At 56.7% G+C, this 24,402-nt stretch overlaps 9 protein-coding genes across 9 annotated transcripts; 4 read left to right on the forward strand and 5 right to left on the reverse strand.

The window, feature by feature from the left end:
* Positions 1 to 208: 208 nt before the first annotated feature.
* On the reverse strand, positions 209 to 1,105 carry CHGG_01412 (uncharacterized protein; the record flags this gene model as incomplete). Its single annotated transcript, XM_001220632.1, has 2 exons — positions 209 to 614; positions 675 to 1,105. 2 exons carry the CDS (start codon positions 1,103 to 1,105, stop codon positions 209 to 211), a joined length of 837 nt encoding a protein of 278 aa, XP_001220633.1.
* Positions 1,106 to 1,564: 459 nt separating this feature from the next.
* Positions 1,565 to 2,710, forward strand: CHGG_01413 (uncharacterized protein; the record flags this gene model as incomplete). The annotated part of the gene is made up of 3 exons (XM_001220633.1): positions 1,565 to 1,612; positions 1,702 to 1,908; positions 2,123 to 2,710. 3 exons carry the CDS (start codon positions 1,565 to 1,567, stop codon positions 2,708 to 2,710), a joined length of 843 nt encoding a protein of 280 aa, XP_001220634.1.
* Positions 2,711 to 3,098: 388 nt separating this feature from the next.
* On the forward strand, positions 3,099 to 6,049 carry CHGG_01414 (uncharacterized protein; the record flags this gene model as incomplete). Its single annotated transcript, XM_001220634.1, has 4 exons — positions 3,099 to 3,255; positions 3,573 to 3,852; positions 3,929 to 4,928; positions 5,009 to 6,049. The coding sequence occupies 4 exons, from the start codon at positions 3,099 to 3,101 to the stop codon at positions 6,047 to 6,049; spliced, it is 2,478 nt and encodes an 825-aa protein (XP_001220635.1).
* A 348-nt stretch (positions 6,050 to 6,397) lies between these two features.
* CHGG_01415 (uncharacterized protein) lies at positions 6,398 to 8,137 on the reverse strand (the record flags this gene model as incomplete). The annotated part of the gene is made up of 3 exons (XM_001220635.1): positions 6,398 to 7,062; positions 7,175 to 7,937; positions 8,063 to 8,137. 3 exons carry the CDS (start codon positions 8,135 to 8,137, stop codon positions 6,398 to 6,400), a joined length of 1,503 nt encoding a protein of 500 aa, XP_001220636.1.
* Positions 8,138 to 9,032: 895 nt separating this feature from the next.
* On the forward strand, positions 9,033 to 10,263 carry CHGG_01416 (uncharacterized protein; the record flags this gene model as incomplete). Its single annotated transcript, XM_001220636.1, has 4 exons — positions 9,033 to 9,096; positions 9,162 to 9,430; positions 9,498 to 9,742; positions 9,846 to 10,263. The coding sequence occupies 4 exons, from the start codon at positions 9,033 to 9,035 to the stop codon at positions 10,261 to 10,263; spliced, it is 996 nt and encodes a 331-aa protein (XP_001220637.1).
* Positions 10,264 to 10,878: 615 nt separating this feature from the next.
* Positions 10,879 to 15,495, reverse strand: CHGG_01417 (uncharacterized protein; the record flags this gene model as incomplete). Its single annotated transcript, XM_001220637.1, has 6 exons — positions 10,879 to 11,298; positions 11,369 to 11,444; positions 11,537 to 12,299; positions 12,355 to 14,541; positions 14,658 to 15,327; positions 15,439 to 15,495. The coding sequence occupies 6 exons, from the start codon at positions 15,493 to 15,495 to the stop codon at positions 10,879 to 10,881; spliced, it is 4,173 nt and encodes a 1,390-aa protein (XP_001220638.1).
* Positions 15,496 to 16,258: 763 nt separating this feature from the next.
* Positions 16,259 to 17,152, forward strand: CHGG_01418 (proteasome subunit beta type 7 precursor; the record flags this gene model as incomplete). Its single annotated transcript, XM_001220638.1, has 2 exons — positions 16,259 to 16,384; positions 16,460 to 17,152. 2 exons carry the CDS (start codon positions 16,259 to 16,261, stop codon positions 17,150 to 17,152), a joined length of 819 nt encoding a protein of 272 aa, XP_001220639.1.
* Positions 17,153 to 17,952: 800 nt separating this feature from the next.
* On the reverse strand, positions 17,953 to 20,225 carry CHGG_01419 (uncharacterized protein; the record flags this gene model as incomplete). Its single annotated transcript, XM_001220639.1, has 3 exons — positions 17,953 to 18,046; positions 18,105 to 18,243; positions 18,293 to 20,225. The coding sequence occupies 3 exons, from the start codon at positions 20,223 to 20,225 to the stop codon at positions 17,953 to 17,955; spliced, it is 2,166 nt and encodes a 721-aa protein (XP_001220640.1).
* Positions 20,226 to 22,745: 2,520 nt separating this feature from the next.
* CHGG_01420 (uncharacterized protein) lies at positions 22,746 to 24,247 on the reverse strand (the record flags this gene model as incomplete). Its single annotated transcript, XM_001220640.1, has 4 exons — positions 22,746 to 22,919; positions 22,988 to 23,756; positions 23,816 to 23,996; positions 24,055 to 24,247. The coding sequence occupies 4 exons, from the start codon at positions 24,245 to 24,247 to the stop codon at positions 22,746 to 22,748; spliced, it is 1,317 nt and encodes a 438-aa protein (XP_001220641.1).
* Between the last annotated feature and the right edge of the window lie 155 nt (positions 24,248 to 24,402).

Genomic DNA, 24,402 nt, shown 5'->3' on the forward strand with positions numbered 1-24,402 from the left:
TTCTTGACTCAAGGAACGATCTGTTCCGGCACTTGCAGAAGTATCTCTCGCCACATGGCTTGATGGGGAATTCATAAAGAAGGGGAGCGTTTGCCTTTCTAGTCAAACCACCGTCGCTACACTACTCTCGATAGTACCTTTCTAGCCGCATCACTGATACCAGTTGTTATTCTCACGTCAACCTGAGTCCCACGTACGACAGCCATGCTTATCCAAAGCGAAGGTTGTTCATAGTGCCCTCATTCACCCCCATCTGCAGTCCCCGGTCGTTACGGCCATTGAACTCGATCTTAACCGTCCTAGAACCACGGCCACGAGCTCTCTCCGCCTGACTCTCAATAGCAGCCTCCTGGATTCTTTCAAGAAGGTCCTCGTAAAGCTGACGCGAAGCCGCCAGGGCTTTACTCTCCTCCCTGATTTGCGCGAGGACATCCGCTGCGGCTTCCGTCGCTTCTTGAGGCTGTTCCACTTGCTGGGCTGGGGCAGCCGCAGCCTGTTGTGTTTCAACAACACGGCTATTCAAAGCGGCCATCATGTTCGTAAGTTGGTCGAGGTTTTCTGACAGCGTCTTTTCGATTCTCTGACTGGTTTCATTGTTTTTCAGCGAGCCGTGTCTGTTTCGTTTAGTGTTAGTCATGTTGCGTTTAAAGGCCGTAAAGCTGTTATAAACTCACAAAGTGGCCGTGCTCGCCATGGAGGTGATCATGGTGTGGCAGTTCTGCAGTTGCTGCGACATGGATTTGATCTGACTCTGGTTGAAGAAGCCGATATTGCCCCTATCACGCCATGAGAGCTTCCCGTCGGTGGACCGCTTGGTCCACTTCTTCAGAGCAGCCCCGAAGGTGTTGCATGCTTCGGAACAGCTCGCGATAGTGATCTCGGCATGCTTGACCACGGCCTCGCCGAGGAACTCCCATTGCGGCTCGTCGATGTCTTGAAGCGACTCGAGGGCGCGGTCCGCGAGGATTAGGTCGGACTGGAGGGTCTTGAGGGTGTCAGGGGCATCGTGAATGTTCCGTACGTCGTCCACTACCTTCCGGATGACATGGAGGGCGGTGGCGACAATGCCGACGATACTGCCAGCAACACCAAGAGCTTCGGCCATTTTGAGCACAGTGGAGGAGAAGTGCCGAGTAGTGAAGGTACGTGGGGCTTCGGTGAGGGCCGGAAGCTCCCTTGTCCATATCTTAACTAGGGTCCTTCGTTCGTTCAACCCCTCAAGGAGGGGCAGGAAGGAGGAGGGCGAGTAAGCTGTGATGGAGGGGCAATGTCGAGATACATGGCAAGGCTGGAAGATTCGGTTACATCGAATGGCGGAGTATTCAGCTTTCATGCAGCCATGCATACCGGCCGCAACATCAACCATCCCGCATGAGGGGGCCTCGGCTTTTGTAGCCATAGGGCAAGATTGGCTGGTATACGACCTCTTAGCTTTCTGTGGGCAGCCTTGTTGGAAAGTCCGCGATGGACGAGAGACCTACATATATTCGCCAACAAACCAACTCATACCCCCATTTTTTATTAGGCAAGCCAGAGTTGTTGTTACTGCCCAAGCAAACCCAGAATGCGCTCCAAGATTGTCCGTGACCCTACCGATGCCTGCGTCGAGTATGTAGAAAAGCTACCCCGACAGAAACGACGCCGAGTTGACCTCTGCGCAGCATTGTACTAGTCCCTGGCTGGCGTGAAGAGGGACTACAGGCATGGACTCACGTTTCGGCCGAGGGAAAGGCTATCGCCTGGCCTGAGAGCTTCCTCGGTAACCTAACCCCCCGAGCCCGCATTATCGCATACGACTACGATGTAGAGCTCGAAGATTTCTGGGCTACCGAGGAGGAGAACAGAATAGACGCCCTCTCAGATGACCTTTCCCACGAGATCCGAAGCGTGCGTGCTAGCTCGAAGACGGTCAGTTTCAGCGCACAACAAACTATACTGTTTTGAAGACACCCGTGACAACGGCTGACGTTGATGTGTACCGAATAAAGACCAACAGGCCTGTAATCTTCGTCGCTCACAGCATTGGGGGGGTGGTTGTCGAGAACGTCAGTGGTTCACCCGTCCCCTCGTTTCCTCTTGGCTTACAATCGAAATATGAATCTGCGCTTACACCATGATGCAGTTCCTGGTCAAGGCAGAAGAGGGTAGGCCAGCCGAGAAGCTACTTGCAAAGTGCGTACACCGGATGGCGTTGCTGGGGACGCCCTTCCATACCGACGCCGCTCTCTGGGCCAAAACAGGGAACAAGTTCTATCGGCTTACTGGGGGGAGCCCCGACGGCTCGTTGGAAGATGACCTCTCCAAGTCGGAGAAGCTGGCGGCAATCTCCAAAGGGTTCAAGACTTCTGTCGGGAAGGGTACTCTTGAGGTAGCCGTATTTTATGAGGGGAAGCCGAGCCCCGTCTCGGGCGAGGTGATCACAAGCCTGGCCACGGTCAAGGTCCCCGGAGCACCCAGCCCAACCCGTCTAGCCACCTCCCACCAGGCCATGGCTAGGGCTGCAACGGCGGAGGATGATCATTTCCGACGCATCTCGCGGGTTTTGGTAGAATGGGTTGAAGAGCTATCCGAGGAAGAGGACGTGGAGAAGGAGGCAAAGAAGGTTGCGAAATTTGAAGGCGATAATATTGGAGGGTTTCAGCTCGGGTTCAATGACGGAACCATCAACGGCGGTGTCAACCTCGGTGGCGGGGTCAAACCTCGGGGGTGATGGTTGGGAAGGGGGTAGGTTGGGTTGTACCGCAGGGGAACGAGGTTACGCATGTACATACCCTCTAGCCAAAAAAATAAGCCGAACAACGGAAAGAAAGCCATTCAGAAATCCCACGGCTTTTTTGCCAGAGGGTGGCAGAGTTGCTTGATTGGTTGGATAATCCTTGACTCGTCCTTCAGCTTCTGCAAGCTGTGCAGTGAGATCGTTCCATTTGCGGAACGAAGCTGAATGCATGCTGCATGCTGCGGTGCTGCGTGCTCCATTGAAATTGAAAGTGACCAAGACGGAAGCCAAATGGAATTGGAACGGATCGAGCGGAATTATTTTGTCTCTCCCAACTAAAGTTCTAACCGTTCTGCTCGTTCCTGCTGCAGTCTCCGTAGCAATGTCACAAAAAGGTCTGAAAAACCAGACGGCGAACGACGGAAAGACGAAAGATGGGGGCCCCCAAGTCTACGTAAAGCTTTCCGGCCGCAATTACGGTTCCCAAATAGGCATCAACAATGGATCGATCGAGCAGTACATTCTCGACGGCCGGGTAGGTAAGAGCAGACATACCGAACTGAGCGAGTGGGCGTGGCGGCGCAAGAGTTACTTACTCCTCTTTGATGCAAAGTAAAACTCGTCATCAACGGCAACCCTTTTGACAATGTGCCCTTTACAAGGGACGATGACTTTATTGGGAGAGAGTTGATACTCGAAGAAATCGAAGCATCTCTTCAACCGACAGATACCTCGTCTTATCCCCGAGTTGCCCTAGTCGGACTACCGGGTGTAGGGTAATAGACCGTCACTACTTTTCCCACTAAACCCCCTGCTGACCGAGTTCGAGGAAAAAGAAAAACACAAATCGTAGTAGAATACGTCGCTCGGCTGCGCCAGGATTCCCCAGATACTTGGGTATTTTGGGTGGACGCGAAAAACGAAGAGACCTTCCTCGAGTCGTACCATGCACTGGCAAAACGTGCCGAGATACCCGGCTGGGATGATGCAAAGATGGACGATATACCGGGCCTCGTTTTTGAATGGCTGAAGAATGATCTGGTCAGTCCTTGGCTGCTCATCCTCGACGGCAACGACGACGCCAACATGCTCTTCACCGAAAGAGTGACTGGGGCTGGAAAGCGTGGCAAGAGTGGGTCAAGCCCTCTGATACCCTACGAAGGAGGTGTCCTAATCAGACCTAGGTTTGGTCAATTATATCCCCGACACTAGCAACGGCTCCATCCTCATCACCTCTCGTGATGCCAAAGCTGGGAAAGGTCTCGGAGCCTCCGTCTCGATACAGGTTCCGCCACTAGACAGCGACGATGCCGTGGAGCTGCTTCGTAAGAAGGTGCCCGAAGAGATGGTCGGGAACGCAGATATTGGTGGGCTCGTCAAGAAGCTAGAGTACCTTCCTCTGGCCATCAGCCATGCCGCCACCTATATCTCGGAAACCCCCTGCACAGTACCAGAGTACCTTGACGTACTCGACGATGAGACCGAATTCGCCAGTGTATTGGCAACAGAAGTCAACGGAAAACGCAAAACCGACGTTCCGTGGTCCGTCATGAGTTCCTGGACCTTGTCATTCAAGCGCCTCCAAGAGCGGAACCCACGAGCCGTCGAGCTGCTCCAGATGATATGCTTCTTAGACAGACATAACATTCCCAAGTTGTTATTACAACGGGGTGCGGGGAAGGCAGATTTTCTGAACGATGTGGTTGGCCCGTTGTTGCGTTTCAGCTTTCTGGCTCGCTCGAAGTCGCAGGAGAAAGATGACGTCTACGAGATGCCCTCTCTGGTTCATCTATTCAGCTCGATTTGGACCAGGGAGAGCAAGGAAGCCACACATGCTGCTCAGAAGGCTCTTAAAGCTGTCTCGGCTCATTATCCACCAGCAGATGACTCGGACGAAGATCTATGCCGGCAGCTTAGCTCTCACACCAGAGCTGTGCTCAAGGCCACCGGCGCCGCCATCGCTGACGCCGCCGCCCCTGCTGTCGAGCTCAACACGGTCCTCGATGACGACACCGCGAAAGCGAGAGCTACGCTCCTGCATAATGCCTCTTCGTACGAAATGGACGTAGGAAACGTCAAACTTGCCGAGAAGTGGGCCGACGAAGCATGGCGGATCCGTAAGGAGCGGCTCGGAGAGGACGACACGAAGACTCTCGAAAGCATGTACAACTCGGCGCGGGCATACTTCGAGGTCGGCAATTCTAAAGAGGCGGTACGTCGCGGGGAGGAGGTTGTCAGGCGCTTTTCAGGTAAAGCGAAGGGAGAAACGAGCGAGGAGGTTTGATCGCCCAGAATACGCTGGTAGCGTTCTACCTGGACGTGGGCAAGTGGGCAGAGGCGGAGGCGCTGGCCAAGAGTGTGGTTGAAGCCTCGACTCAACTCGGGCCTTTGGCTCTGCCGGATACTTGGGATCGCAAGATGACGCGCGTTGAAGTGTGGAGAAGCATTGGCAAACACGAGCTCGCGCAGGAGCTCGTCGAGAGTATCATTGACGAGAAACGTACGCAAATACGGAAAGATCGGGAAAAGAACAACTTGCCGGCGGCCTCAGAAGAAGAAGAAGAGAAAACCAGCCTTTGCGAAAACACCTACGACCTTGCCGACACCCTGCTGACGTTGGCGTTAATTTGCCGTGACAGAGGCATGTTTGGGCAGGCCCGGGAATACGCGGAAAAGGTGGTCAAGGCCAAGATACAAACCTACGGAGAGACGCACCCCAATACCTTACGCTGCCAGATTAGCCTGGCCTTGATCTACCAAGAGCAGGGCGAGCTGACTGAAGCCAAGAGCCTCGGGCAGCAGGTGACAGCGCAACTCTCGACAACACTGGGACAAGACCACCCAGAAACACTCACGAGCTGGAGCGACCTGGTCTGGGTGTACGAGAAGCTCGGCATGTTGGAAGTTGCTGAAAAGGACGCCAAGATTATCGAGAGATTGTCGGCGGATGTCCTGGGCGAAGACCACCGGCAGACACTCCTCACTAGGGGCAACTTGGCTTCTATCTATCGATGCAGGGGCAAGCTAGTTGAGGCTGTTGAGCTGGGCAAGCAAGTCCTCCATACGCGCGAGGCGACGCTGGGAAGGGATCATCCGGATGCACTCATTGGCGTCACCAACCTCGCCCTGACGTATCAGAAGCAGGGCCGTTATGAGGACGTTCGCAAGCTGTTCCGGCACGGCGCTGGTCTCGACGAGGAAGATGCCAGTCTTTTCATCCGGTACGGGCGGGGACTTATCGGATCTCTCACGTTGGCTGTGATTGTTTCATATGTTATTATTATTTCTCTTACCACGCTAGGTACTAAGTACATGCGGTCCCTCAGCGATTAACTCGGTAGGAAAAACCATGCCTAAGCTGGATGAAAACCTCCGCACCTCCGCTGCGGCCTCGCCGCTACCCCGTGGATCCATCTCCTCGAAAGGGCTCACCCACCTTCCGAGGTCAAAGTAACGAAATAGATAAAGTGAGTTGTAACCTCTGTTCCATCGGTGCCCTTCTGCTACTCCGCTTCGGCCCCGCCGCGAGCCTCCTCGTTGTTCTCATTTTCCAGCTCTACCGCCAGCCGGAACTCGTTCAGCCTCCCCAGCCCAAGTACCCACCCCACCACTATGGCAGCCTTCTCCATGTCATCTAGCCACTCCAGTAGCTCTGCGCCGTCGTCTGGCCAGGGCTGAGGTTTATCTGCGGCTCCGTTCCATTCGAGTACGAGGTGTTCGAATGTCTCGCGCGCCATACCGCAGCGGCATACCCGGCGTTACCACCTCGGGGACCCTCCTAGTAAAGAGGAACCCTCGAAGCCCAATCTTCCCGGTCCTCGCTTGCACTAGGAGGGTACTCTTCGCCTTCGATGGCTCCCAGGCTGGGTCCCTCGACCGGTGTCGGTTCATGATAGAGGCGTCGAACCGCGCGGTCGCATCGGCCGGTTCGAGGGCCCGCCCCGGGTTCCTAGCGACCACCCTAGCTACCTCACTCTCCCATCTTCCAATCCACTCCCTTCTCATTGCCTCCTCCATCCACCTCTCGAGCTGTTTCTTGTGGTTTGGTACTGGGCCGGTCGACCCTGGCTCTAGCTCCTCCTTTTCCGGCCTTGACTCGAGGGGGTCCCACTCCTGTGCCCACCTCTTCTTCCATTCGCCTGAGCCCTTTTCCGCTGGTGCCGTTGCTATATCGGCTATCTCCCGCCGAGGTCTTCCTCTCCCCCTTCTGCGCCTCCGCCGCAGGGTCGCAGCGATTGTGGCAGGGGTCTGGCGGATTAGCCTCGCCTCCTCTGATATCCTAACCCGATCCTCGAAGGCAAGTAGCCTCTTGTTGAGGTACAGGTCGATGGGTGGGCAATAGGTTTCTGTCTCCAAGCTCCGTATTGGGGTAGCCTTGTAGGCCCCAGCGACCACCTTGAGGCACTCCGATTAGATCTTTGCGAGTTCCTTTGCGGCCCCGCGGGGGGGGGCCCCTACCTCTGTAGGGGTGTGGAAGGCTGGGGCTCCATACGCGATCGCACTGCGGATCACTTTCGAGTAGATCTCCCTCGCCCTCACGAAAGGTACACCCCCACGTCTTTGCGGCGAGCCTTGTTAGGGCACAGATCTGGGTCTTCATCTTCTTCCTCACCGCCGCGAGGTGTGCGCGGTACCTCAGCTTCCTATCGAGCCAAACCCCAAGGAATCTAGCATCCTCAACTGGTTTTAGCTCTACCCCCTCGATCGTTAGGGTCTTCTCGATCGGGGCCCTTGCTCTCGAAAAGTGGATTAGTTCGCTCTTCGCTGGCTCGAATTCCATACCTCTCTCTGCTGCCCAGCCCGCACAGTGTCCCCAGGCCTCCGCTAGGATGCCGCAGGTACCCTCCGTCGTCTCCGCTACGGCTAGGATATTGGTGTCGTCTGCGAACCCTACCACGATTGCCCCCCTTACTGCCTCGAGCCTCTTGTAGAGTGTTGAGATAAATAGAAGAAAGAGGATTGGGGAGAGGGGGGACCCCTGCGGAACCCCTGCGGCCACCTCGTAGCTTTCGGACATCGTCCCATCGAACCAGAGTTTTGCCGACCTCCCAGCGGTGAACAAATCGACCCATCTAAGGGTCCACAGCGGGACCCCCAGCTCTCTAAGGGTCCTTGTGAGCCATCCGTGGTGTACCCTATCGAAGGCCCCTTTGAGGTCTAGTTGAAGGAGAGATGCGTTCGCCTTATGCCGCCAGGTCTCGTGTAATCGGCGGTCCCGCAGCTGGCCAGTGGCTGCGGCCTCCAGCGGCCTGGTGGCTACCCGCCACGTCCGCGTAGGACCGTTGCTTCTGCAGTCCCCCGGGTGTTCCTCCGCCCCCCGGTAATGTTCCGGAGCATTTGTTTAACCTCCTCGAGGTCGCCCTTCGTGGCATACGCCGCGTTATCGCCCGTAGCCCTCAGCGGCCCAACTGCGATCGCCATCGCGAAAACTTCGCCGGCCCACTTATCTGGTCTTCGGTGACCTCCGCATAGTTGTTCGTTTTCGTTACTTTGAGATTGTTTTATATACTTACTGGCGTCATGCCAATAAATAGTTGTCGTGTTTTGTGTTGTGATTGTGACGGAGGACCGACGCCCCGGCACGCCCGGGCCCGAGACCGAAATGCTCCACTGAGACCGGGCTTGGCCCGGTTCCCGGAGCAAGCAACTGCCAAATTGGGCAGGCGGTTTCGGCGCACCGGACATCTCATGGTTTGTTCTAGTTGTTGAGCTGCTTAATGAGGCCGTGTAAATAATGAACGGAGAAGTTCACTTGTCACATCGGCTGAATGCAGGACTTGCTGGCGATGATGATAACTCTCAGTCTGATACCCTAACCCTGAGCAAACGGAAGCAGCTGCTACCAGCTGGCGATGTCCACGGAACAAGCACCCACCTCTTGTTCCAGCCCCGACTGCCTAACTTGTCTCGACCCTGGACTTCGTGTTCCAGTTACGGACCAAGCAACAAACACCCCCATTAGGCCGAAGCATCGATGCGCAACTCTCACGCCCATTAACGCGAGCTGTCAACCACGTTATTTGGCCATTTCCGCGTGGAAACCGCGGCCCTTAGTAAACAACGATAGATTATCGCGACTCTCAGCACGAGGTGGCTTCCTGTTTCAGCTTGCCCTGAGCGGGTCCCCAGTGATGCCATCATAACCACCCGCCCAACGAACGAACCCTTCTCCCAACATCCCGCATACCAGATAGCTTGGGCCCGAGTGCCTACCCCGAATCAATTATGGCGTGGACCGTGAGTGGGATGGTCACGACAGTCTTGCGACCGGACCGCAGCTGACAGCAGCGGGTAGATCTTCAGGATAGCGGCCGACATGTCGCACATCACGGCGAAATGCATCCTCATATTCTCCATCCACCGAAACAAGAGCTCTGAGGGTTTGTTCGCCCCGCCCCTCTCTCTGGAAACTAAATGGATAATGCTAACGCGCATCGTTGCGCAGGCGTTTCCCTTCTGACACAGCTGTTCTACGCCCTCGTCTTCGTTACCCGGTACACCGATCTCTTTCGAGAATCCTACGCATGGAACTACTTCTTCAAGGTCTTCTACCTACTCTCGTCCTTCTACACCATTGGGATCATCCGGTTCATTTATCCGCGCACCCGCGAGCGCGAGGTAGCCTGGAAGCTGAGCGCCATAATCCTCGCCGCGTGCCTGTTCCTATCGCCCTTCGTCATGCTCATCTTTGATGACTGGTGGAGTTTCCAAGAGGTACGCTATCCTCTCTAGTCCCCCGCTTTTCGCCCTCCCTCCCTTCGCTAACCCTCATAACCAACAGTACCTCTGGGTCTTTTCCCAAGTCCTCGAATCCGTTTGCGTCCTCCCGCAGCTCCTCCTCCTCCGCCAGACCACCATCCCCACCGTGATCACCTCCTTCTACATCGTCTTCCTCGGCTCCTACCGCGGTCTCTACCTGCTCAACTGGATCCTCAAGGAGCTCGACACCAACATGAAGAAGCCCAACCCGATCTCGGTCATTTTCGGCGTCATCCAAACAGCCCTCTACCTCGACTTCGCCTGGGTGTACTGGTCGCGCCAGCGCGTCAAGCTGCGCAACGGCGGCGTGGTCGACGCCGACGATCTCTCGCGGGGCTGGCTCCTGCGCCGCATTTTTGGCAACAAGCAGTTCGCCCGCGATATTGACGGCAACGGCACCGACGACGAGGAGAGTGCCCCCCGCGCTGGGTCGCAACGGCTTCAACCACCACCAACAACAGAACGGCGGTAACAACAACGGCGGCGGCGGGGTGCGCCCCAAGTGGGGATCGCGCGGCATCTCCATCAGCGCGGACGAGGGCGTGCTGGAGCACGAGCGCGAGCGTGGTCAGGCGCTGGACGAGGACGATGATGAGGATGGTGGTGTGGCGGGTGCCGTAGACCCGGACGCCAAGATGCGCGATCCGGACGAGCTTGCCCTGGCGCTGGACGAGGACGAGGATCTGGATGCCCCCGGCGCCTCTTCGGCTTCGTCGGCGCAGCAAAAGAAGGATACCCATACCCAGCCGAGTGGGGTGCGGGGCGGGGATGAGTGGAATGATGATTGATTGATTAAGGGTGGGTGAGCCAGTTGACGTCTGAATGGATGGATTTGCGTGGGATGGTGGGAAGACGGGATGGGTATTGATTGGGCGGTACAGTTTGGGTTTCAGGGATCTGTGCTCTATTGTGTATATGTATCGCTAAAGATTTGCTACATGGATGGGGGTCATCAGGGCCGGCGGTGTCTCGGGTGTTGGGCGGGTTTGATATGGTTCTGGTGGCTTTGGCGAAGATGAGAATATATGGTTTGTACCCGTGCTCGCGGTGCTGGTCTATCCTTTGCCGTGGCCGGTTAAGTGATGTTGTACGGTTGAATAAACCTGGGGTTTTTTTTTGGGGGGGTTAAACCCCGGTTATAAGAAAACAAGGAGGGGCCAACCTCAAAGAGGCCTTGCCTCGGGGCTAAAGTCCAATTTCTTGGTAGGAAATTGTTTTTTAATAATAATCCCCCAAGGATAAAAAATGCCCTTCCCAATTTTGGGTTTTTTTGGCCCCGCCCCCCCCCTCAAAGATATAAATTCCCCCCCCCCCCTCCGGGGGTTTAATATCCTCCCCCCCCCCCCCCCCCCCCCCCGGGCCCCACCCTATACAACCATCCTGGGCACAACCACCATCACCCATCAATCATCATCCCTCAACCTCGAGTCATTCGGCCCCGCCTTTGCCAAGCTCTTCCTCAGCAACTGCAGAACGCCCCTCCTCCTGGCCTCGCGCTCGCGCAACTCGGCCTTCTCCTCCTGGCTGTACATGCTCGTCTTCTTCCTGGGCGACGCCAGCGACGACGACGACGGCGTGCCGCCCCTCCCGCCATATGACGCGATCGAGCTGGCCATCGACTCGCGCAGCATGCGGCTGCCGCCGTCCTTTTCGGGCGACGACAGCATCAGCGACCTACGCTGATGTTGTTGTTGTGGGGTGGCAAAGGGGGAGCCCTCGCGGCTGCGGGGGCCGCCGGGGGTGGTGGGGCCGACAGAGCCCATGCGCAGACGGCGCATCTGGCTCTCGAGGACGTCGACGTCGCCGCTGCGCTTCTCCGCATGCTGTCATTCCGATTTATTAGTGCGGATGATGGCTCGACGGTGGGGACAGGGCCTTTGCCGGACGCGCCACCCGCCGAAGACGATGCGGGGTGCGGAGCATTGTGAGGGCTTCTTCCGTTTCGACGAAGAGCTTGGGAGAAAGTGCGCTAGGAGCGGCGTAGTTCATTTTGCTGCGACGCCTGCTCCGCGCTGAAGAGCCAGGATCTGGTGACCGCGAGCTGTTCCGAGATCGATGTACGGCACGATGATCTTGCGCATGTCTTCCTCCTCGCGCCGGAGCTTGGCGAGATCCTTGGCGAAACCCTTGATCGCATCTTCAACGCCTTCGACGTCTAGGACGCCGCCCCTCGCGCCACGTGCTGGCTCGTCGTTGAGTAAGGCGCCGAACCTCCCGACCTCGACAAGCACCCAGTCGTCCGAGTTCTCGAGATCTGCCGTACTTCGGCCCCCCTGCTTAAATTGTGTGCTGTAGCCGAAGAAGAATGACTGCAGTGATCGTGAGTTGAAGCCGAGGACGTCGATCATGCGGTTGATGTCTCTCCAGAGCGCTTCGCACGCGGCGGGTACTTGTTCACGGCTCGGGTTCAGCGGCTCCAACTGGGATTGGACCGTAAAGAGTTCGTGTATCTGGAGGGTTGGCTCGAGCTTTGATTGCAGAATCTGCTGGATACCCTCATCTTGGGGGTCAACGAGCACCTGCTCTTCTGCCCTCATCTTTTCTGCGAGCTTCCGCTGTGCTTGTACATTCGGATCCACTTGAGGGCGTTGACCGGTGCTGTAACCTTGCGTTGTCTGCCATGCCACGGGTTTTCTACCCAGAAGTTGCGATGCCACCCCTGGGGAGCTGAAGGACCGGCCAGGTTCGCTGGGCCTGAGAAGGCTGCTGCGTTGCTGGCCTCGTATCGGGCTCGGCGAACGAGGGCTCTGCGGCACGGCCGGCTTGGGGAATAAGGGAGGCGCGTTTCTGCTAATCTCGCCAAATAACGGTCGCGTTTGTTCTGCTTCGGTGCGTGAAATAGTCGAGAATGTGCTTTCCGCCCATCCCGCCAAACGAACTGTGCGGTGTAGCTCCGGGTGTTTGACCGCTAAACCCTATCGTCGGGCTGAGGTCCTTAGCAACATCGACGCCGCTGCCTTCACTGGCAGCTTCTGACTCATACTCGCCTTCCTCCTCTTCCTCTCCCCCCTCCTCTCCCTCCTCTTCCACTTCGCCCTCTTCTTCCTCCTCTTCCACTTCGCCCTCTTCTTCCTCCTCTTCCACTTCGCCCTCTTTTTCCTCCTCCTCGGATAGGTCGTGGTCACTGGCGCTATCAGGCACGGCGGGCAAGGCAGGGGCTTGTTTCGGCGGTGGCTTGGCGAGGAAATCGGGGGGCAAGGGCGCGTCGTCAGTAACCGGGGGCGTTGTTTTCTTTGGTTCGGGCTTGGGTTTGGCGAAAATGGAGTCCGGAGGTAACGGCGCAGCTTCCGGCACAGATTCCCTCTGCGCAGGTTTGCCCAAGAAATCGGGCGGTAGGGGTGCATCCTCTGCTTTGGCCGACGGTTTGGAGACTGTTGTAGGTGAGTTTTCCGATCCCGACGATGAAGAACTCAAATAATAGGCCGCCTTACTAGTAGCATCGGGCGGGAGAGGCGCCTCCGGAATCTTGGACAAATCTGCCTTGTCCTTGTCCTCCTGCTTGACCTTTGGCGTGCCAAAAATTGAAGTGGCCGGTTTAGGGGCTCCAAAGATATTGGACATGCCGCTGGAGGTAGGGAGCTTGGAGCCGAAAAGATTAGACCCACCGGCTGGTGCTGCGCTTCTAAAGTCAATCCTCTGGGGGGCCGGTGTGCTCGTTGGGGTGGTGGACTGCGGGCTAAAGATCGACTTGGGCTTCTCTTCGACGGGAGGCGGCGTGGTGCTCTCCATATCCATATCTTTGGAGACAGCGACAGCCGGCTTTTTGGACGAATCATCCAGTGAAAGCCCGAATCCACTCCCAAACAGGGACTTGCCTGCACCCTCCTTGGGCTTCTCATTATCATTGGCCGTAGACTTATCAGCCTTGAAGGTGGTTCCGAGGACGAAAGGTGAAGTTCCAAGCGCGGGCTTATCAGTTTTGGCAGACGGAGGCGGAAAGGCTGTGTCAGTATCCATAGAGACCTCGGGGGCACTCGAAGTCAAGGGAGCACCAGGCTTGGATCCGAAGATGCTCGACCCACCCGAGCCACCACCTAGGCCTGCAAAACCGCCCTTGTCGGCGAATGTAGCGAACCCACCACTCGTGGGCGCCGCGGCGCCGCTGCCAAAGACTTTACCAGGGCTTGCCCCAGAGCTGGGGAATGCGCTTTTGCCAAACGCGGGTGCCGCGCCACTGGTTGATCCCGTCGCCCAAGGGGAGACCTTGGCCCCCATACCGAAGCCGGATGATTGACCGAAGGCGGGAGCTGCTGGCTTACTCCCGAAAGAAGATGCGCCAAAAGCGGGGGCACCGGGCGCCGCCGCGGCTGGTTTACTACCGAAGGAACTGGAACCAAATGCTGGGGTTGTAGACGCAGCTCCGCCTGCCGACCAGGAAGATGCCTTGGTCCCTAGAGTAGATGTACCCCCGAAAGCGGACGCAGCAGTGGACGGTGTTCCAAAGGCCGTAGTTTTGCTAGCAGGGGAAGCAAATGCCGAGGGAACAGCAGCCGCTGGCGCTGGCGCCGCGAGAGTTGGAGCAGCGGTATCACCACCGCCGATCCCAGGGTACATCGTCCCTCCACGGATGGACTCGTTGTAAACGAGCCACCATGCTGCTAGGACACCTTCGTTGTTGAGCACCCACAGACCCGGGAGCGGGCCAGGAGAGAGCTCGATTTCTTCGTCAGTTGGAATCGGCTTGTATACCTTGTCCTTGCCTGATAGGTCAAGCGCAGCTCCGACCGGGTATGTTTCGGTCATGTCCTCACTCATGGGCACTTGCGCGCGCCTAGAATCGTCCGCAAGTTCTGTCGTCGTGAAAACATTGGTGATCGCATCAGCGGGTTTATCGGTCGTCAAGGGACTCTTGGATCGTGACAGAATGCCGACCCCTTCAGTGGCGGTCGAGGTCACGAGAAGAAGGTCCTGGAGATTCGGAGGGAAGTCCCTCAGCCTTAGGACGGTGTGGTGAGGAGCCTTGTCTGACACAAAGGGCTCGACAGGGTCGGTGAGCTTTTGAAAGGTGAATGTAGGGGTTCCGCCCGGGGGTTGTTGCCGGGTGATGAGGTGAAAAACGGACGAATCTTGACCATTGGTTGGGTTATGAACGACGAGGAAAACATGATTCTCGAGCCATGTAACCGAAGCAACTACTCATGTTAGTATGGGAATGAGGTATCAAGGGAAACCCAAGACGTACCATGATAGTCGTCCAAGCCTGGCGGCTTTGGGATATGGGCCTTCTCAACACCGTCAGGAGTCATTTGTGAGATGGATCCATCCGCCATGCCAGCAACCAATTGCTTGCCCTTGGTGCTCCATGCCGTACAACTGACTTGTGAGCGCAAGGTTGGCCCGCTCGATCCCGAAACCAGCTTGCGCTCGGCCAAGTTCGCCATAAAAAGGTTCCCATTGTTTGTGACGGTCGCGCAAAGCCCAGCCGACTCGGGCATTGGGTTGGGGACTAGAGCCCGGAGAGTCTCCTGGTTGGTGCTGAGCTCGAAAGAGGGTTGTGTGCCGCCCTGGGTGAGCGCCTGAATGTCGTACACTGCTAGGCCGCCGCCCTGCTCGGCGGAGAGAATTAAGTATTTTTCGTCGGCGGTGAAGGCAAGCTGAGAGATCCGAATCGGAAACGGCACCTTAGCCTGGGGGTTGAACGGTCGCACTTCACTGTCGCCACTCTTCTCGTCCTCGAAGGCTTTCCGTACCGACTCGGTAGTGGCGATATGAATAGCATCGGGCCCCGCGGCAGCGACCAGGCCTTTGCGCGAGGCGATGCTCATGAGCGACGCTGTGGGCGCAGGTGGAGGGGACCATTTCGAGGTCAGCTGGACTTTGGCATCGGCGGAAATAGAAAGAAATCCGAGGCCCTAAGAATGGTAGCGTTAGCCAACAAAACATCTATCACAACGGCGAATGGAGCCTGTAATCACCTCTGTTTGGATCACTTCAAGGTCCTTTCCCTGTGACACTCCTCCCACCCCACCGGCGGAAGCACCCATCATGGCGTTACTAGCGCCTCCGAAGCCGAAGGCCATGGTTGATTATTATTGCCTCTTTCTGGCGAGAGGTCGTGGCCGTTAAAATTTGCGTCTAATCATTGGCGGGTGGTGTGGTTATCGTGAGTCGGAATGCAGGCTTTCGGCAGCCGGCGCGAGTTCGTTGCCAGCTGAAAAGTAAACAGTGGCTGGGTTAATGCACCTGTGCAAAAGAATGTTGGGCGATACGGTCGTATCGAGAATGGTACGGGTCGGGATGTAAATGCGCGATCGTGGGAAGTTGTCAATTAAGCAAAGCAGATGCTCGATCGTTGTGCGGTGGTTGGGCGACTCCCTCTTCGAGATGGCCGTTCGAGAGCTCGAAGCAGACGCGACCCAGATTTTTCTGCCTGCCCGTTGCTTGCAGCGAATGGATCCCTGAATCTTGAATTGCTGCCCGTTTTGGCTAGCTCTTAATTAACTATCACGTGTGGAGAAGCTTGGGCCATTTTCATCCTGCCTTGAGCCTTGACCACTTGAGCTTGGTGGGTTTCGCTTGCAGTGGAGTCAGGCAGCATCCCCTTGGCGCGTCAACGGGAGCTCAACCGCCCGCCCTGTGCCTCGCCTGTCGTTCAGTGGGAAGGCAGCGTTAGCCTCGTCATCAGCTCCCACCAACCACCATCAACAACCCACCACAACCCCCCATCCCGCCAACGAGGTCCCCTCCCGCGGTGAATAGAAAACACACACCAACCCCGATCACACTCACTACCGCCGACAAAGTAATTCAGCTGTCCGACCTCGAGGCAGCACGATCGCCAATATGCCTGGCTTCGACTTCTCAAACTACAACCGCAATGCGGCACTACACGCCCGGGGAGTGCCGCTGCCCAAGGCGACCAGCACAGGAACGACTATTGTCGGGTGCATATACGACGGTGGTGTGGTGGTGAGTTGACGTTCCATTTCATCCCAGGTTGCGAACGGAGGAACCCCCCATCTAACCCCGCCTCCACCCTGCCAGATCGCTGCCGACACAAGAGCCACCTCGGGCCCCATCGTCGCCGACAAGAACTGCGAGAAGCTGCACTACATCGCGCCCAACATCTGGTGCGCGGGCGCGGGCACGGCCGCCGACACCGAGTTCACAACCGCACTGATCAGCTCGCAGCTGGAGCTGCACTCCCTCTCGACCGGCCGCAAGGCCCGCGTGGTGACGTGCATGACGATGCTCAAGCAGCACCTGTTCCGCTACCAAGGCCACATCGGGGCCTACCTAGTCGTGGCGGGCGTGGACCCGACGGGCACGCACCTCTTCACGGTGCACGCGCACGGGTCGACCGACAAGCTGCCGTACGTGACGATGGGCTCGGGCTCGCTCGCGGCCATGTCGGTGTTCGAGACGCAGTGGAAGGCGTCGCTCACGCAGGACGAGGCGGTCAAGCTGTGCGCGGACGCGATCGAGGCGGGCATCTGGAACGACCTGGGGTCCGGCAGCAACGTGGACGTGGCCATCATCACGGGCGAGAAGACGACGCTGCGGCGCAACTACATCAAGCCCAACGAGCGCACCCAGAAGCTCAAGAGCTACGCCTTTCCCAAGGGCACCACCGCCGTGCTCAACGAGAAGATCATTCACAAGGCGGACCTGAGCAAGTTTGTCAGCGTGCACGAGCTGACCGAGGAGGGCGGCGACAAGATGGAGGTGGACACCTAGGTGGTGGTCTAGCCCTGGTATGCTTGAGAGAACGGGGGGAGGGGGTTCGGCAAACGGTCCGGGTGGCTAGATATGTTGCTGTACAAATAGCGGGATCGTGATGCCGCGGGTTAATGCACAACCCGAAATGATTTGCCCCCATCTAACTATTAGTGACGGCGATTGTCTCTATTGCTCCCATTGCTCCCAGTGAGTTCGAGCTTAATCTCGGCTTGCCAACACCACTACATCAACGCAAAGATGGATGCCCGCTCGGCCATACGCCAATTTCTGCATGTCCACGAGGATAAAAATGTACCGTTCCAGCCCACGCTGGGCTGGTATAAATATGGATATCTACAAAGAACTTTTGTCCGCCCCAAACGAACTCCTGTCCAGGCCCGGATTGATACGCTAACTCTCGTCTGTACAACAGCGGGAAGCCACCCATCCAGCCGCATCTCTCCAAAACCCCAAGTTGGGTATGTGTACAAGTCCAGGTACAGTTTTCCCCTTTCGCCCCAACCCTCTGATGAATATGTGCTTTAGAAACGAACCAAAAAGATTGAACGAAGAGGTAAACCACCGCAACTGTTCCGCCTGCGCAAGGCTTGAAGTGTATCAAGAAAGGAAACCCGTCAATAGTCCAGTGATAATCATCGCTTCCAGGCATTACAAATGCCCCTCTGGGAAACCAACTCCCAGAAACTCCGGAGAAACAAAAGGGGTATGTAATATCATGCCGATGCATATGTGTCATAATCGTCCAGACGTTGTGTTGTAGGCGCAAAATAACGCGAGGGTGTGTTCTGCCTCGTGTGTTAATCCTTTTTCCGGCTGAATAAGCTCTTCCTCGACCTCGACTTGGACCGGGACTGTTTGTCCTTGTCGTCGTCGTATTTGGATTTGTGGATCCTGGGTACTTGTTAGCGTCCAAAGTACGATGGATGAAAGCTAGAGATGGGTGGCTTACCAGCTGTTGCCAACCATGCTCATCCCCTTGGACTCGGCCTCACGATAGAACTTGGCGCTCTTCTTGAGATCTTTCTTGCAGCCGATACCCTGAGCATAGCAGAAGCCTGCTTCGGCAAGCGCATCAACGTCACCCCAAGCTGGAGACGTCAGTTTAGATCAAGCCGGCTCTTGGTGCATGTGACTTACACGCAGCGATCTCGAAGCAACGCAGTGCAAGAATCTTGTCTTGCTCGATACCCCACCCGTTCATATGGCTCACACCTAGCTCATAAATGCTGAGCGCAAACTGCGCATTGCGCGTCTTGCGTTCCGCGACGTCAACCGCCTTGCCGTTCTTGGCTTGGCCTTCTTCGTCGTTCATCTCTAGAGTGACAGCATCTGCGGCTTTGCGAAGCCATTCAACACCTTCCCGCGGGTTCGGGCGCATCCCCCAGCCGTGTCGGCACGCGAGGGCATACAAAAGCATGCCAGTGGGGTGCCCTTGCTTTGCAGCATGTCGCAAATGCCAAGTTGACTCTTGCACAGCGCCGCTCTCGTGAAGGGCAATTGACTTGCTCACATGTTCCTCTGCCGTTAAATCTGACATGGTGGGAACGACAGAGTGCACAGACTTGCCGGCCTTGATAGTGCTAGCCGAGTCGCTGGTTGAAGTAGACGCCAGGGACTTCCCGGCTGCAGCGTCATTCAAGTGGGAAACTAGGCTCCGCCCTCGTTGTTCCTCCTCTGAGCCGGGAGCGCTCTCCGTCGATGGTCTACTGGGATTCGGAGAAGGTTGCCCGGCTGGCCGCATCATGTCGGTGCTCAGCTTACTCCGTTCTTGTGACGGCCGGGCGGCATCAAACGGGCGGTTCCCCGAGGAGCTAGACGGCCGAGTGGGAGGAGACGGCGGGAGTTGCCCGATCCCGGGAAAGTTGGGGGGGTTGCTCGTGGGCGATACAGGCTGGTCCAACGAAGGCCGCGCGGGCGGGTCATTGAGAAGGATAACAGACGCTCTCTTTAGTGCTTTGCCCCGCGGTAATGCAAATTTGGAGTAAATGTAAGACGGCGCGCCCGCACCATCGTCGTCGACAGCGGTTTCCCGCGAGGTTTCGCTGGTCAAACTGATAGGGGTGGCGGCATCGTCGGTAGGAAAAAAGGAACCCTGGCTGTCGGATGACGCTTGACGTGCTGGTGGATCGAAACTCGGCGTCCCTGCTCTGCTTAGAGGCCTGGAAAAGTTGAACTGCGGCCGAGGAAGCCCAGAAGCATCCGACGCAACTGAAGGTGAACGTTGATATGGGGGGTAGGCGGGAGAGAGAACGCTGCTGCTGGATGAGAACTTGCGTGAGCCCAGAGAATGAACTGATGTGCTCAGATTGCTAATGCCTTCTTCGTCGGTTGATTCGAGGGGCGATGACATCAGGCTAGAGGATCGCTTGGTGAACATTGGCCTGGGAGGTACAAGGCCCGCAGCATCGAACGGGTTTCTGGAGATTCGCTCGGGCGAGCTGGTTATAGACGCGCTGGGCACGGGTGATTGGTGAGGTAAACCATCTTGGTTCGCCGATCTCCCGTCCGTCTGCGTCCTAGAAAGCGCGGCCCCCATGGGTGATGGCGACCGTTCTCTGCGCGCCCCGATGCCGAACAGGCCTTCGTCCGTAGCCGCATCACTCGGCTGCCTTGGCTTTACGGGCCCCACGTTCTTTGGCACGGCTGGTACCGGGATGGACTCGTCAGGAGTAGGTGGGACGTGGCTCAAGCGCGGGTGCATCGACCGAGGTCGGTCGGCATGCTCTCCCTCTATCTCGGTCTTCAAACCGAGCCCGACGTTTTGGAGTGGCGGGTGTTCGTCCTCGGATGCGGAATCATGCGATAGGGAACGGAAGTATTCCGATCTGCCCTGGACGATCAAAGGGCTCTCGACAGTCAGCGGGGGCAGTCGGCTCATACGCCGTCCCAGCTTCGCGCTATCCTCTAATTGCTTGGCTAGCAGCCGGCTCTGCTGTGCAAAGGCATCAAGGGGGGAAAGCTCGGGGGGTGCTTCGCCGGCAACATGCATGCGGGGCGATCGCAAGGGTCGCGAAACCGACATTTGCGACTTTGACCGGAGGTCGATAAAATCCGGCCGTTGTTGCGACATGGCGAGGTTCGGTATCGGATCACGAGAGCTGGAAGGCTCGCGAGCCGCCGTGAATCGGGATTCGGGAGTCGGCGTGTTTATGAAGGTGGCGCTGTAAAGGGCACCCTAACGCTAGCGAAGAGACGCCAGGGGCAGCTGTAGCGGCGACAGCGTCAACGGGAGTTGAAGGTAAACGGGCGGCCGCGCATGGAAATATGAGGTCAACTCAGACCGCAACCAGTAGTTAACAGAGATGCGGTGGTGTGCAACTCCAACCATACGAATTAACCGAGTTGGGTCAAGCGTGCTTAACCGACGGCGGTCAAGTTGATGAGTTGTTCTTTGCGGAATTATCGAAAGGCAAGGCGTCTTCCGAGTAAATGGTGGAATCAAAAGTCCTGGACTCGTCGAAACGTTGTCGGGTTTTTGGAGGGGCTGTCAACGAGGGTGGCCGGTTTCAAGGTCGAAGCCGGATTTGTTGCTGGGGTGAGCAGTGCATCAGAGACAATAATTGCGGAGCGATCTTTATGTCGGCAATGGGCTACTTTTAGCCACGAAGACCCGCAACCAGGACGCGGCGCACAACGAGTGGACGAGCAGATTGTGGAATTGATTTGAGCGAATGTCGACGACGACAAGAACGAAGGTGGTTGTTTCTGCGCAAAACACGGGAGACGAGGACATGCAAAAGCGAACAGGAAATCGGAGGAGAGTCACATTTGGCCGAGGAGGAAGGGGAGAAACAGGGGCACACGGGGAAGTGGGTAAGCATGGCCAGACAGGGGCAAGGGGCTTTCACCCACAAGAACTCCCATGTCCTAGGCCTGAAACGGCAAAGCTAACGCAGGTAATGTTCCATAAATGCTTGATGCTAGCTCAGAAAGGATTAGCGTCTCCGCACCGTTCCTGGCGGAAACGGGCGCTGCTGTGGAATTCCAGCCACACCTCGCCGCGAAAGATGGGGTGCAGGACGGGACCCCTTTTTCCGCAACGTTTTTTTTTTCAACGGACCGGCCTGCAAAGTTGGCGCAATTGTTTAAGCCCTTTGTTGGTGGTGGCCCACTTACCTAGACTTTCGACAACTTGACGCAAGACGGTGTCGGCTACAAGCTGCAGCCCATGCTGTGGCAGGGCTGGGACGACAAACACGACGTCATCTTTTAGCCCGCATGGCCCTACAGCCGGACCCGTTCGCACCACTGAAACTGCAAACGGATCCGAGTTTCAAGGTTCAATCAACCTCGCGTATTTACTACAACTACGAACATAGACAACACTAACAACACCGTCCTCGGTAAATCGCGATTTCGTTATGAACATGAATGTTAGCTAGTTATCCGTAGTTATTTATAACAAAATCACAGATCGCCGGCACTTGTCGGTCCCCGCTCGAAATCGAAGCTTCAAGCCCGGCAATCCCAAGAAGTCCAGACATTCTTAGGCCGTGGAATTCACTAGTTTTGCCGATCACCTGTTGCTCCAGGGCCGTTGGGACCTTTGCGCAATGGTCTTTGATGAGGGCATGAACTCGATGTGTTATTAGCTTCCGTCAAGAAACGGGAGATCGTCTGAACAAGAATTTGCAAATGCTGGGCATCGGATCCTGCAAAATTACTCTGCCCTCGGAAGAAGAAGTTGGGATGAGACCTCGGGCCAATAAGAAAACAAGACCCCCAAGAACCCCCGAACGCCATCCCGATCTCAGCTCCCCGACAGACAACAGCAACTGGTGGGTGACCTGTCAACTGTGTACGACTCGACATGCCGAGTTCATCATCTTGGACGGCAGCTTACCCATCTCAGCCCGTCAGCGGTTGGCGCGAATCGGAAGCGAACAGACGGCGACAGGGTTCTCCACGATCGCTGAGAGCGGAGCTGAGCAGACCTGACCTGCATGTGCAGGTCATTTGGTGGCTGAAAGTTAGATTGCACCATTCAGCCAATTGCTTTTGTCGAAACAAACCCTCCTGGGAAGAAAGACGGGACCTTCCCTGACGCTTCGAAATGGATCGTCTCTTTCCAACGCTTTCGCTGGGACGAAGGAGGAAGGAGAACAAGTGGTCAGTTCCCTGAGTGGAACTCTTCGATCTTCAGGGTCCAGACCGTTGATTGAGTGGCCACATGACCAGCAGTGCTTGACATTTAATTTAAACTATCGACTGGTAATGTCGCATTACGATGTCGAGAGCCTCATGCCATTGCCGAGCATTGCTGCCCTATTGGCTTTATTTCGGAGAACAAACCCGTAGCCGAGGGGCTTGCTCTGAACAACGAGCGTTGAGTTAGCATATTGTCCTGGTTTCGGAGTCTCGAATGGTAGGCACGCAAGCAAGATGGGCCACGGTATCCGACACACGAACAGGGCTAAGCTAATAAAGGCTCGAAATATTTTATGCCTAACCGTAACTCCTCTCCCCAATGCAGTCTAAGAAACTTGTGTACTAGCCAAAAGCGGCTTCAAACCCGCCAGCCACCAACAACACCAGCACAAACGCAGTCACGGTATATAACAACTACATCCCCACTACATTCCGTTCCCCTCTAAAGATCCTTGGACCTCATCTTCTTGAGCCGCACGCCACCCTCGAACAGAGCACGGTCAATGGCTGCCGCCACGGTGAGGGTACCACCGACAATCGCGCACAAACCAGCGATGAAACCCAGGAAAGACTTGGCCTTCTCCTCCCTGTTGATGACTTTCATGGGGGAGATATCCTAGACATCACCAGTCAGCGATCATCATCATCACGCATTTGCGTCGCCAACAGAGCAGCCAAACTTACATAAGAGAAGAAAACTCCCGGAATACCGCCCCGCGCGTGCAGCCGCTCCTGGTGGCCCTCGGCCGAGTCGTCGCCGCCGGCCAAGCTCCGCTTGTGGCTGGTGACCGAGTACTGGTGAGTCTCAACGCTGCCGTCAGCCGAGGCGCCAAACGAGCCGAGCTCGGCGTGGTGCTCCTCGCGGAAACCAGCCCACGTCTTTCTCCCAGCCCAGCGGCAAGTACGATGTGGGCACGATCTTGAAGAAGTACATGTAGTTGTAGTTGACGTCGTCCCGTCTCCTGGTGGGGTGTCGTCGAGTGGGTTGAAGGTGGTGGATCGTCCACGCATGTTCTTCCTGGCATCGAGCTTCTTGTGCAGGTTATCGGGAAGCTGCGGGCCGAAGCGCAGGTGGTGGATTTGGTGGGAGAAGGTGTGCTTCGTGGGCGTGTCCCAGTAGTTCTTGAGGTCGTGGACGTGCATGTTGCCGTTGCTGAAGCTGCGGCCCGGGGCGATGTGGAAGTTGCCAATAACTTTGTTCACGCGCAGCCCGCCCTCGATCCGGCAGCCCTCATTGCGCTGCTCGTCTAACTTCTCGCTGTAGTGCTCGCGCTCGCACTGCTCGATGCCCTCGCCCCTGCCGAAGGCCCAAGCGGCTTGCGCGTAAGCGTCCTTCACTTCCTCGCAGGTGTTGCAGCATCCAGGCTTCTTCGCATTGGGCGGGGGCTGTGCGCCGTAGCAAGGACCGCAGTAGCTTGGGTCGAGGTGGGTAGCAACCTCGTCCCGGGCGTGCCTTTTCTACATGTCAGCTGTCCGTTGGGGGGTCAGGGCAGGCGCAGCGGCTCGGCTTACAGAGCAACCGCCTTGGTGTCGATATCGCCGCCGCCCTCGCTTTGTGGGCGCAGTCTTGTCTTTGTCACACCGTGTTGAACGCCGTGCTGCTGCTCGCCAGAAATGTCCATCACGTCGAGCGTGAGGAGCTCGCAGGGAATCCGGGGGAACGTTATGTTGAGATGGATCTCCATGCGCTCGCCTTGTAAACCCCAAAAGTCAGCCTCCTGTATTGCCGATATGTCTGAGGTGCGCCATACCTCTGCCCTTATCCACAATCAACTCTGGATGCACCTCTACCCTACGGTAGTCGGACCACTCCCCCCAGGCGAGGAAGAACACCACGACAAGCGACACGATGGTGACGATGCCACCGGAGGTGGTCCTAATGCGCGCATCTTCGACCGTCTTCGTAAAGGCGTCTAGCCTCGTGAACCTCGACTTTGGCGGCATCCTGTCTCTCGCGCGCCTTGTCGCAAGCGCTTCGGCCGGGACTCGTTCTCAGAAGGTTCCACGCTGCGGGGGTTCGGTTTTAGCAGGGTGCAAGGCGTAGAAATCACACAGGAATAAAGCGGCAAAAAATTGAATCAAAAAGAAATAAAGAGCGG

Source organism: Chaetomium globosum, genomic scaffold, assembly GCF_000143365.1.
Source record: "Chaetomium globosum CBS 148.51 scaffold_1 genomic scaffold, whole genome shotgun sequence".
Taxonomy (NCBI): Eukaryota; Fungi; Ascomycota; class Sordariomycetes; order Sordariales; family Chaetomiaceae; genus Chaetomium; species Chaetomium globosum.